Here is a 12,528-nt window from a genome sequence, read left to right as displayed (position 1 = left end):
ATGTGAAAAGGTGAAGTAATTGGTAGCAAAACAGACAGTGTTTGATGCACTGCACCAAAATAAGCAATGTACTCTAATGAGAGAGAGACGACACAATCGGTTAGAGACACATTAGAAGGCACAAAAATGCACAATGCTGACTTAACATTCGCTTACAGCTTAATGAGTGTGGCGCTAGATTGTCTAATATAGCTGAGTAAGAACAGGCAGACTGCCACGTTAACAACTGACCTCCTTCAGTGCCACCATATTGCTGTCCTGTACTGCTGTGTACATATGCGGCAAGCATGGAGCAAGTGGTAGTGTGAGCCCTCTGCATGCGCTAATTGCAGTTTATGCCATGCTGTCTTGCCACCAATTAGCCACACAGTACAACTCGACCTCTGCATGTGTTTTGACTCCTCCATGTAAAAAACTGCAAAGCTCTAAAAAAAAAAAGGCTTGGCAGTGAAACAAGGAAGTCATAAATAATTGATGTTCACTAATGGGCATTTCATACACATGCTGAATGGCTAAAATCAGAGAAGCAACATGCTTTTCTCTTTTTTACATGACAAGGCTGATGATATTCAGCTTGCAGGCTAGTGATCTTGCCAAGAAAGCATAACGTTTTTGTTGTCATGAACGTCTGTTTCTTTATGAAGTACAGTGATTTTTTATTAATGTTTAGCTATCAAAGGCAGTTCTGAAGGCATCTGTTATGAAATCTGCAATGTGCATTGGTGAAGAGCAACAGAACTTCAATGGATGATTGCCTGACATTTGTACTAGTGCTATTTACCGCGAGACAGACTTGCAAACCATATTCTTTCTTCGCTGATCAGAAGTGTATGCTTCATGTTTTAATGAAAGACAGTGAACACATCTTTGGCTAACCCAATTCTCTCCACTTTTAGTGCCCAGAATGTTTGGGATATAAAGAAAGAAGAGTTGGACATAATTTTACCAATCAGCTTCTTCAACTAGACCGACATGGGGCTGCAAGCAAGACTGCAAAATTTAAAATAAAGAACAATTGCACAGGGACTTGGAGGGATGTCTTGGATGCCAAAACTGTGGAGCTACCACAGCAGTGCTTATGATGAATATTTTTCCTGCAAATCGAGCAGAAGTTAATATGCAAAAGTGCAGGTTTACGTAGCAGCACTCCCAAATGATTTCAGGCCTTGTGGACACTGGATGCAGTCCAAAAATGCAGTTAGAAATTGGTAAGGTTTTAACGTAGTCAAACAAAGTAGACAAGTAGATGTGCAAAAGCATGCGTTTAGCCTGGTTGGCCCATGGTTTTGCTTTCTGGGCCACCCGCACGTCTGGCAACAATATTAGACTCAGGTTAAGCTGATCTCATCTGTTCCTGCCGCAGATGGAAGACATGTGCAATGCACAGCTCGAGTGTGTTTTGCAGTTTAACATGAGGCATGACTGGCTACGGTGATAGCCCAGTGCTCTCGCGCAGTGGCCTGCGAAGCTGATCTGTTCGGGCCACCGCAGATTAGACTCCCAGTCATGAATATGATTTCTTTTTATTTACATACGTAGGTGACAAGATTCTTGGTCAGTGTTGATGAGTGTATGAGTGCTTTCACACTAAAATGTGTAGCATCAGCATTTATAAGGGAGCTGGGACTGTGGTTCAATACCTATCACTGACACCTGCCTTTCGAGGTCACCTTTGACCTGCAGGCCATGGTTAAGCCACTAGCCACACACTGGCATATGCCTGTACTCGGCGTTTATTGCTGACGCAGCAACACAGCATCCCATGCGGACTGCAGACCTCCGGGTTGCCCGCTGCAATCGGCAAGCACGATTGGACACGTCCCGTTAAGACTTCCTGGGGTAGCAGGCCTCGTTCTCACGGACAGGAGCGGGGATGATTTTCGTGCGCCCTCGGGGCGTTGGGTACATTTGGACGGGACAGCCTTCCCTCGGCGCTAGGGCACTTAGCGGTACGAGGAAAAAACTGCAGGTCGCCGCACTCGCGCCGAGAGAAAGGCATGGAGAGAGAGAGGGGGATGGGGGGGGGGAGAGGGTGAGAAATATCTTCGCGCGAAGCAGGAGACTGATGAGAGTGCGAAACGAACAAACGTAATAAGACGAGAAAGCAAGTCCACACGTGCTAGAGGGTGAGGCAAACGTTTTCGTTGGGAGCAGGGGCCGGCGCGGACTTGACGCTTGTTTTCGCCTGCTTCGTTGGATTGCCGGTGGTAGCCTCGAGGAAGCAGCTTGGTCCGCCGCCACTGCGGCAATGCTGCGCGCCTCGTGCGCTGGAAAACACGGCACATGCGATGGCGACCGACATCTTAAGGACCCTAAAGCGGCCGCGTGCCTTATTATTTTTTCTGTTTTCCTCGTCCTGCCAGTCACGAGCGCATGTGTGTGTGTGTGTGTGGGGGGGGGGGAGTACCCGACGCCGCTCATCGTGCGAGGAAGCTCCGCGCGCCTCATCATTCTTGCATGTCTTTATAGTAGCGGAGAGGCACAATGAATCACCTCGCGCAGTCGAGCTCGAAATCTACCTGTGCTGAGACGTCGTTACACGTGTGCCGGTACCCTCGCGATGCAGGCTGCTCATGGTCTGCGACTACGAGCTGAAAGCGAGAAAATGGGGAGGGGCGATAACGACGCTTCGGAATGCAACCGTGCTTTGCAGAAGCGTGGCGATAGTGACGCGAAAGGCAATATTAATAATAATTGGTTTTTTGGGGAAAGGAAATGGCGCAGTACCTGACTCATATATCTTTGGACACCTGAACCGCGCCGTAAGGGAAGGGATAAAGGAGGGAGTGAAAGAAGAAAGGAAGAATAGGTGCCGTAGTGGAGGGCTCCGGCATAATTTCGACCACCTGGGGATCTCTAACGTGCACTGACATCGCACAGCACACGGGCGCCTTAGCGTTTTTCCTCCATAAAAACGCAGCCGCCGCGGTCGGGTTCGAACCCGGGAACTCCGGATCAGTAGTCGAGCGCCCTAACCACTGCGCCACCGCGGCGGGGCAAAAGCAACGCAATATTATTTTTTATTTTTATCGTCGCAACGCAAGCAAACGGTTCGTGATACGTCAGGTCGAAACAGTGTGATTGGTTATCAGGAAAAGAAAGGCGCGGTAACCGCCTCACTTCTCGGTGGACACCTCAACCAACACCATCAACCACACTGCGAGGGAAGGCAGGCAGGTGGGAGAGAAAGAGGTGCCGTAGGGGAGGGCTTCGAAATAATTTCGACCGCCTGAGCATCTTTAAAGAGCATTGACGTCGCACGGGCGTCATTTGCGTTTCGCCTCAATCGAAACGCGGCCATGAGAAGGAACTCGACCTTCACACAACGAATGATGAGAGTGCGAAGAATGGACTGTTGGAACGGGGTGTTCCCTTTTTATACTCCACAGAGCTGGGTTCGAAAAGTGTGAACATGTAATATCGCGGTTCGGGTGTCCACCGAGATATGTGATGCAGTTACTGCGTCATTTCCGTTCCTCAGAAACCAATTTTCAACTCTTAATGCGGAAAAATTGTTAACGAGGAAAGGAAGAGACAGAGAGCGATAGCACTAAATGCGGCCATTCCCCGCATTTAGTCGTGTGTGTCTATGTCTGAAGCCTGCTTTGTGGCAGGCTGCCAACCTGCTCACTGGGTTGTGAGCAACCTGCCAGCTGTATAACACTTACTGCCCACCGTACAAACTGCCCACTATGGTAGGTGGCAGTGCAATTAATGATTGTAGTGATTGGTTCCGAGAGGTTGCGCGGGAATTGCAACCTGGGTCGCACAAGCCCCACCGATTGCAGCACCTGCCATCTCAGGGCAGCGGCGCATCGCTTAACCGCTGCATCACTGCGCCAGAAGTGGTACGAGGACTCCCAAGGATGTGTGATTGTAAAGAATGATCAATTCCGCGTATATATGCATTAACACATTGTCGCTATCCCAACAACTTCCATCCATGAACACCGGAACCGAAGTGCTGGAATCTGCATTTGGCCGAAATGTGGCCTGCGCGGCAGGGATTCAATCTCACCACCTCGTGCTCGGCAGCCGAACGTGACCACGGAGCCCAGAGTCGGAACGGTTAGCGCGGATGCAGGCGAACACCAGCGCTTCACTCGGCGCGTCACGCCCTTTGTTCCTATGCTAATCCGCATTCGACAGCGTTCCCCGGGCCGAGAGACACCTCGCCCCGAACTCACGCGCCGAGAGGAACCACGCTACCAAAGCGGCTCCGCGGGCGAGGAGGGGGAGGCAAAAAAGAAACTCGGCCATGAAACGCGCGGCGCGGCCTAGAAGTGGCGAGTGTCTGGCGATGATGCCGGCGGCTCGCAGGTGGGGCTTTCCTCCCCTGGACCGCTGTTCTTCCTCCTCCAGCGGACACTCGCGGGGGCGAGGAGGGGGCCGCGCTGTGGCCGCAGGCGCTGTCCTCTATTTTTCTTGCTTTGGCTGCAGCGCACGTTTCTCGGCCGAGCGAGGCGCCGCTGGGTCGACGTCCGCGAGTGACCTTGGCAGAAACAAAACGGAATGCGGCGACGCCGCCGGGGGCGTCCCGGAAGCTTCTGCGGCCAGAGAGACGAAGAACGGCCGATTTCGTCCATCTTTTATTCCTCTTCGAACCGCGCGGCGTCCGTCCTCCCTCCGCTCGCTTTCGCCCGCTGCCGTGTCAAGACGCGACCGATTTGGACAGCACCCCCCCTTCCCGCTCTATGGCGGCGGCCTCAGGTAGCGGTGTCGTGCCGCCGCTACAGCTGTTGGTGACGCGGGGCACGACTTTCCCGGCTGCGGCGCACTGTTCACCAGGAGTTCCACTTGCGACGACGACCGGTTCTAAAGGAACCCGATCCGAACGATGGCGAAAGGTCAGGCGACGTGCATGAAAGCGCCACGTTTTATCCCTGGAGTCGTCTCGCGGCACTTTAGTTAGTGGCACGTCAATGGGATAATGCTGTCAGCAAGGGGTGCACGGCTGTCCTCGAGCACCAGCGGTTCACCCGCCGCGACGTTAGGCTAATCTGCTACGGCATTGTGCTGATGCTGGGCACTAACTAGCTCGTGCGTTCCATACCCGAGAGAGGTGACCCGTGTTATTACAGATCCGCCCCTGCACCAATATCTCAATGCTCTTTTGGGAATCTTACGCGACATAAAGTAGTAAGAAAGCAGTAATCTGCAACGCACTGCGGCCTCTCTCCCACCACGATAGATTGTACCAGGGCGAAGAGACTTGATGGGTGCGCTGGACATCACCACTAACGTCGGCTACCCTCAATGTGTTGAAAACAGCCCGGCTGTCTACACTATGGCAACCTCTGTCACCAACAGAAATAGTGTGTTCTGAGCGGTTCAGAAACTTTCTGGAGGAGGAGGAGGATTTCCTTAACGCTCGCCCGTGTACCAGCGCCGAGGGAAACAAGGGAGGCGCGAAAAGCAGGCGGCAGCGAGCTGTTGTGACAATGGCCTGACCGGATTCCGTCACGGGGGGAGCCGGTCATTGGGAGCGCATCAACGCCAGGTCGGCGCCGGAGGAGGCGGGCCGGGAGAGAGAGCGACCAGCAGAGGCACGGCTTCCGCAACGCGCCGCACGGAAGCTGCGTCGAAATGGGGGAGAGGAACGCCGCGCGCTGCCTTCCTCCGGAAGCAATTTCGGTTTTTGCGGGCCGCTCCTGCGCGTGATTGCCACCGCCCACTGAGCCTTACGGTGAGCACGCGACGCTGGCGACCGCTGGACGGAGAGTCCCCCAAGCTTCAGTTGTCGTGAGTGCAAGAAAACACCCGCCGCGATGGTTCAAGTATCTACGCAAGGTTGCGGGATCGCATCCTGGCCGCGGCGGCCACACCTCGCTGGAAGCGAAATGCAAGAGAAAAAAAAAATGACGGATGATTTAGCGTGGTTTAGGCCAGCTGCGAATTACGTGCGCTAGCATTTCGGTTTTCATTCCGTGACATGCCATTCTCTACTTTGCATTCACAGATCGCGGGGAGTCCTCATGCCACTCCTGGCACATGTTGCAGCGGTTAAGCGATGCGCCACTACCGCGGCGGGCGGCTGTTTCGACCACAGCCACCGGTGGGGCGAGTAGAGGCTCCAGTGCTAGCGCACTAAACTCCCCAGAGAACCAACGTAGGTGGCAGGTGGACCAGCTAGATCACGTGACCTTGTGACGCCATCACAACCTGCCCACACAGGTGCTAGCGCGCACTAAAAAGGAGACGGGGAGCGGGGGCTGTGTGTACGTCAGTGCGCGCTAAAGAGCCCCAGGTGATCGATATCAATCCGGAGCCCCTCATAGCCCTATGTGGAGCTTGGAGAGGTAGATTCCCACATAACACCGTGAGTACAAGAAACCTGCGAATTCAGGATTCGACACCACGAGTGGAACTGTGGTGACTGCAACGAGAAATCAGTCAGCGTAACTTAACAACATCAGTGACTTGACACGCGAATGGAGGAAGGGTTGACTGGTTCAGTTTCCCTTCGCCAGTTGGTCAACCCTATCGCAGCTGGCTGGCGCTTTTCTTCTCCACGAGGCGCTATACACGGCGCACTTTCAGCCGAAGAATCTAGGTCAGCAGGCCCAGCGCGAGTGTACAGTACGGCTACGTTTCACTGGCGCACACAGTGGGGGCGGCGCGTGCAGAGGGGCCTTTGAATTGCGCCGTTTGCCTGCTCGCCTCGCAAACGGCCTTCGTCGGCGTCTCGCCACGTGTTTCGCAACCCAACGGACCGAACTGAATGCGCCGCTGTGACGCGCAGCAGTCCTGAAGGGCGACACCCTCACTGGGCCGCTTTCGCCACCGCAGCAATTGGAGCCTCATGAGGAAATCTACAAGTGCACAGCGGGTTTCACAAACTTCGAGAACGCTACTGAAGCTGCGCGTTTTAACGGGACGCTGCACGAAATATGCGCGAGTTCCCAACGCTGCGCCTGCGTCGCTGCTGCCGAGGTATTTCTTTTTAACGCGAGAGCGTCAAAGGCCCCGTTCCTCTGAAAATCCGGTGTTGACGTTGTCGGCGGTTCTAACCCGACCGCGGCGGCTACGTTTTTATGGAGGCAGAACGCTAAGGCGCCCGTGTGATGTGCGATGTCAGTGCACGTTTAAGATCCCCAGGTGGTCGAAATTATGCCGGAGCCCTCCACTACGGCACCTATTTCTCTCTTATTTCACTCCCTCCTTCATCCCTTCCCTTACGGCGCGGTTCAGGTGTCCAACGATATATGACAGATACTGCGCCATTTCCTCCCCCCCCCCCAAAAAAAAAAGAAATCAATTATTATTATTATTGTCGGCGTTGTAAATCACGGGTATGGTTCTGGCAGGTGATGCCCAGAAAGCAAATCTAGGAGGCAGGTGGGCCACCTAGGTCACGTACGTGACCTTGCGGCGTCGTCACAACCTGCCCACCAGATAGAAAACTGCCAACCGTGGCAGTTAATTAAATTAATGACTGGTCGCTCGGGAAGAGTAACCTGGGCCGCACAAGGCCCACCTCTGGGAGCACTTGCCATCACAGAGCAGTGACGCATCGCTTAACCGCTGCACTACTACGCCAGGTACGAGGACTTCCAGGGATCTATGAACGTAAAACAGAGAATCACATTCTGCAAATGTGGGCATTAACCCACTACGCTATCGCGTCATACTATCAAGGCGGAGCTTAGGTGTCCCCTCTAGTTGTTTTTTTTTGTTTGACTGAAAAACTGATACTAGTCAATCTGCGTACGTTTTCGAGGAAACCAGTCGGAATTCGACTTTACGTATCGAAGCGTAACCTGTTGCCAGAATCGAGAGACGAATGTAGCACATACTACGCAGAAATAGGTACAGCAAAGCGCACCCATAAAAAGTGAGGTAGGATGGCGCAAGGTTCAACACATTGGGAAACAAATTACTCACTTAAGCAAGGACAAATGCCGAAACATGACACGGCAAAAGCTGCCAAAATTACAGAGGAAAAGAAAAGGTAGGCAGGTTAGCCAGAAGGGGATTCCAGTTGACTGCCCTAGAGTGAGGCCATGCAGGTTACAAGTCTGAATAGTCAAAGAAGCAAAATTGCTAAAGAATTGCAGCAACGGTGCTCACGAGTGAATAGGCAGACTGGGACAAAATCTACATGAAATTTCAGCGTCAGAAAACAAAGATAGCCACAAAGGTGACGCAACTTCTTTGTGAATAAGAACGGGACTAGTTACCAGGCAGGCTTCCGAAATTACAAACCTTTACAAGTCAAAAGATAACATACAGAAGTAAGAAACTAAAGCGACAGAAAACCGAAAGGTAGCTACGAAGGTCAGGTGACCACTGTTTTTTTTTTCCCCTAAGCCTAACGAAAACTGCGCCCGAGGTGTCCCAAGTGTTTTTACTACAGGACGGCAGTGGCCTCCGCTACAGAATCTTAGCCGCCAGACGAGGATGGCTCCGGAGCTCACCTTGTTGGCCCACCCCGTGTAAAAACCCCGATGTGTAGTATGGCTTGTACAATGGCTAAATAACAAAGAAAAGACACGATCGATCGTTTCGAATACGGTTGCCGAGAATATGCGCATAATTTTGGACCGCGGCTGGGTCGATCGTTCGTGCTCAGTTCTTGCGCCGTGGACCTCGATTCGCTGTTCACGACTTCCGGACACGTGATAACAAAGGCCCAATATAAGGTGCGCTGTATCTCGCGACACAACGACAACAAGTGCTTGCCAGCGACGTGTTCTTCGCTAATTCACGGTTTCTTCAACGCGCGCTCCAGACACACAACACGGACGAGAACTGTCAGAAAAGCGCGAGCACTTCTTGAATGCACGCAACGAGCTAACCTGACACCTTCGTTGGTCTAACTTTTTGTCTGTAGCCTGAGAAAAGTCCTACACGCAAGCCGTGAGACGCACAATGCCTTCACGCTTGCGGCCTGCATAAGTGGTCGTCATTCTTCGCGCGAGACACTAAAGTGCCCATCCGGCGCTGTCCGCTTTGATGCCACATCCGCCTCCGAGTGCGTCGACGCGGCGCGGCCGACACAGCTCTAGCTCGCTCACGTGTCGCTGGGAATTCGTGCGCGAAATTACGACGCAGCACTCTGTTATGCTGTTCTTAGGGGGTGACAGTAGTGCCGTTCATACGTAACTGCACCGAAGCGCCGACAAGCACACGCGGCGTGCAAGGGAAGTAGCTAGGTAGTAGTTATCGCGAACGTCACGCAAAGCTCCAGTGCGGCGACACTGCACAGGCCCGAGTCATTGAACCGCCTTCAACGCGCCGGAGGGCGTGCGCGAACCAGACAGGAGGTGACCTATTGCTTTCTACCGGATGTTTCAATCTTCTTGACGCAGACAAGCGGCACGATAACACTTTCCTTCTTTCTCTTTTGCATCGCGATATATTTATAAAACAAGCGCAGACAGACAGCTTTCTGCTACATATTTCGGGCAGAGGCAAAAACTGTTACTGCGACTCTGGTAATCTGAGCAACTGTTAACCACACACGAGACTGCTTGCACGCAAAAATGGAACCCACGCGCGCACGAAAAAAAAAAAAGTTAAGGAAGATCAGACATTTGATGCGGCAGCTGTTGGATTACAACCTCGATGATTACTTCGATGCTTTTACTCTATAGAATGCTTTTTATCTAAGCCGAGGCTTCACACATGCGACATAACTTTTCTGAACGGTGTAGGAGGGCCGAGCAAGGGTGTTGGTGGGTGTGGATCGACAGCCCTTATGCTAAGGGAGTGGGGTGGACAGGTTGCTGGTGGGTGGCACTTCTGAAGGGAAGCTGACTTTCCCACCGGGTCTGAATTTTTCGCCGTCGCTGTTTCGTTCCGATGCTGCGTGGGCTTCTAGTGGATCCTGCTACCCACAAAAAGCCGACTCGACGTGCTGGCCGGGAATCGCACCCTCTCACGCACACACAAAGGGTGTTTGAGCAGTGACGTCTTATCGTTTCTGTGCTAAATCTGCGACGTCTGCCGCTGGGCCGCTTAAATGGGTTGAGTCGTTGAGTGCGATAACGCGAGCGTGAGTTGTCTACAAAACTGGCGGCGATAAGGCCGCACGGACGACCGTAGACAACCTGGCGTTGCGTTGGCTATACGCCGCTATCACTGTCTCACTGCCACTCTCTTATCTTCTGGGACGCCTACTTTTAGTCACGTAACACAGCCGATAAGCAGTTGAAGATGTGATAACACTGTCACTACGCGTGTACACAAGCGGCAAGACAGGCATAGTAGCCATAGTTGTAACCCAGCGCCGCCAGATTAGCACTAACGCTCTCTAGCGTCAAGCACTGACGAGCTACAAAGTTTGCTTTTGATATGGCCGGCTCCGCCAGCAGTTGCTTTCCGCGTTCGTGGATGGCTGGCTGGCCAGACTTTTTAGGTTAATAATCCTTATAACTGGCATATGAATACATCAATTATACGCCAAATATTCACTTCAGCTGTAGGAGAGGCCGAAGTGTGGTGTTGGGAAGTTTAATTTCAGCCATCAGCGGGTTTTCGCTAACAGACGGAGAAACCGGTGTTTCTTCCTTACCAAAAGTAACCATGCAACAGGGTTTGCTTTTCAGCCATATAGTATACATCCCTTAGGGCATCACTAAAATCCAAAAGGTGGGGAGAAGGGTTCTCCTCATCGCACAGATTTTGAGCTTAACGGGAGTCAAAGTGCTGGCTACTTTTGGAAAGACGGTATAAAGTGTCCCCGCTCTTCGTCCCCGTCGAAATGCGGCCGGTTACCGAACCCGCGACCTCTTCCTGTTCAGCAAAGCACAGCAGAGCCACGCGTGCGGCTTCCTGCCTTGTTTTCGTTGGTCGACTGTGTACAAGCAGTCTGGCTGCCAAGAAAGAAAAAAAAAGATTGCTTTGGCGCGCTTATCGTAGCTCCTCGAAAGCGTTCTTCCCGTAAACACCGTCGCGACCGGCAAATACATGCTGCGCTGCAGACGTGCGCCGGACAACAAGCATCATGGGCGCTTGAGCGGTGGTGGACAACTGCTCGCCAGGGGAACTTTTTCCCCCTGTTGAGCAGGCCTCCTACGACACACTGGTGGTGCAGGAAGACGCTATACCTTCTTTTCGATGGAGGCGAAATGCAACACGCCCGTGTGCTGTGCGACGTCAGTGCACGTTAAAGAACCCCAGGTGGTTGGAATTAATCCGAAGACATCCACTACGACCTCCATCGACCGCAACTTATGCGTCGTTTTGAGACGTTAAGCCCCACACTCAATACACCTTCTCCTTCTGCAAGCCTCGCTCTACACACTGTTGAGCACCACGCGAAACGATGAATGTCATGACGATGAATTTATATGGCGCAAGAGCAGCGTTGGTCAAAGAGCCCCACGGTACAAGGCATTTTCATTACACGAGGTGGGGTCAAAGACCCATTTCCAAGCGTTTGACCACGAAGAAGCCGAGCACCAGGTCCGGGGAAAGCTTCAACACATTGTATCGCCAGTGGGTACCCGGAGGCATTGGAGATCGAACCCAGCACCTCCCGCATATGAGGCAGATGCTCAAACCAATAGGTCACCACTGCGGTCAATATACAATGTTGCTGTGACAACGGTACAGTTATCAATTCCTCGGAGCATCCCTGTCCGCTGCCAGCCATGTTTTCGTACCAAATTTCACGCATTCGTGGAGGATCTGACTGCGCCACATGCATAATAACGACAAAAAAAAAGGTATCTTCAGTCACAGAATGAATTCAGAAAGGAAAGGGGCCCAAAGAAGATTGCACCCTCCTACGGGCCCTGCTACAGCACGAGTTTCCATACAGTACACTGCTGAATACCTGAAACGGCGAGGTGAAATCGCATTTCGCTGCACATGCGCAGCTACCAGCTGAGCCTTCTCACAGCAAGGAATTCGCGCGAGTTGGCAATTGCTTCTTGCATTCATTCACATCACATTCTATCCGCGCCTTATTTAATGCTCAACTCATGCGGGTCGTAAGAGTAGCGCCGTTTAGTTTTAGCCGTTTGAAGAGACGGCATTCGCCTCCGAATACCGCCACAGCGCGTGCGGTTACTCATAAAGCCGGGACATCCCCCCCCCCCCCCCCCCCCTCCGTTCTCAGACACGCAAAAACACCTCCTGAATCCTCGACTCGCTTCCTTGTATACAGCCCCAGAGATACAAAGCAATATCAGGTTACAAAGCGGCAACGGGTAATCGTGACTGCAACTCTGGTAACCGACGATGGCTCTATGGAAACACGCAAGGTATTAACGAGAACGATCAGACTGAACCTATATACAATTCGTTCCGCGCTTTGCGACCTAATAACCACTGGGCTCCGCCCGTATCTCGAGCCTCACGCTTCCTTGGTCGCGACGCGCTCTGTCCCGAAGCATCGCGTCACCTTCGCTATACCGCTGCAGCCAGTCGCGCTCTTCCCTCTTGTTCTCACAAGGCTCTCCGCGTCTCCTTCCTCGATGGAAAACGGCCGGACAGAAAAATAGCGGCGTGCAGACACGGGCCGGACACCGGCACCGCAACTTATGCGCAGGCCTTTTCCTTTGCTCCGCAAAGCGAGAG

At 52.6% G+C, this 12,528-nt stretch overlaps 2 protein-coding genes across 5 annotated transcripts in view; one reads left to right on the top strand and one right to left on the bottom strand.

Moving 5' to 3' along the window:
- The window catches only part of YME1L (ATP-dependent zinc metalloprotease YME1L), a 43,094-nt gene extending 42,068 nt beyond the window's left edge, over positions 1–1,026 (top strand). For all 4 annotated transcript variants that reach the window (XR_013315611.1, XR_013315610.1, XM_077668721.1 and 1 more), the window contains one exon: positions 897–1,026. Coding sequence is in view for 2 of the 4 variants with exons in the window: in XM_077668721.1 (XP_077524847.1) it covers positions 897–966 (70 nt within the window). In the remaining 2 variants the exon portion in view is untranslated. The remainder of the gene's footprint in view (positions 1–896) is intronic.
- qless (decaprenyl diphosphate synthase subunit 1 qless) overlaps positions 1–12,528 on the bottom strand; it is a 49,975-nt gene that overhangs the window by 7,503 nt on the left and 29,944 nt on the right. The window lies entirely within an intron of this gene.

Source organism: Amblyomma americanum, chromosome 6, assembly GCF_052857255.1.
Source record: "Amblyomma americanum isolate KBUSLIRL-KWMA chromosome 6, ASM5285725v1, whole genome shotgun sequence".
NCBI classification, from domain to species: Eukaryota; Metazoa; Arthropoda; class Arachnida; order Ixodida; family Ixodidae; genus Amblyomma; species Amblyomma americanum.
Note: the sequence above shows the minus strand (reverse complement) of the source record. Positions and strands in the feature narration are given on the sequence as shown.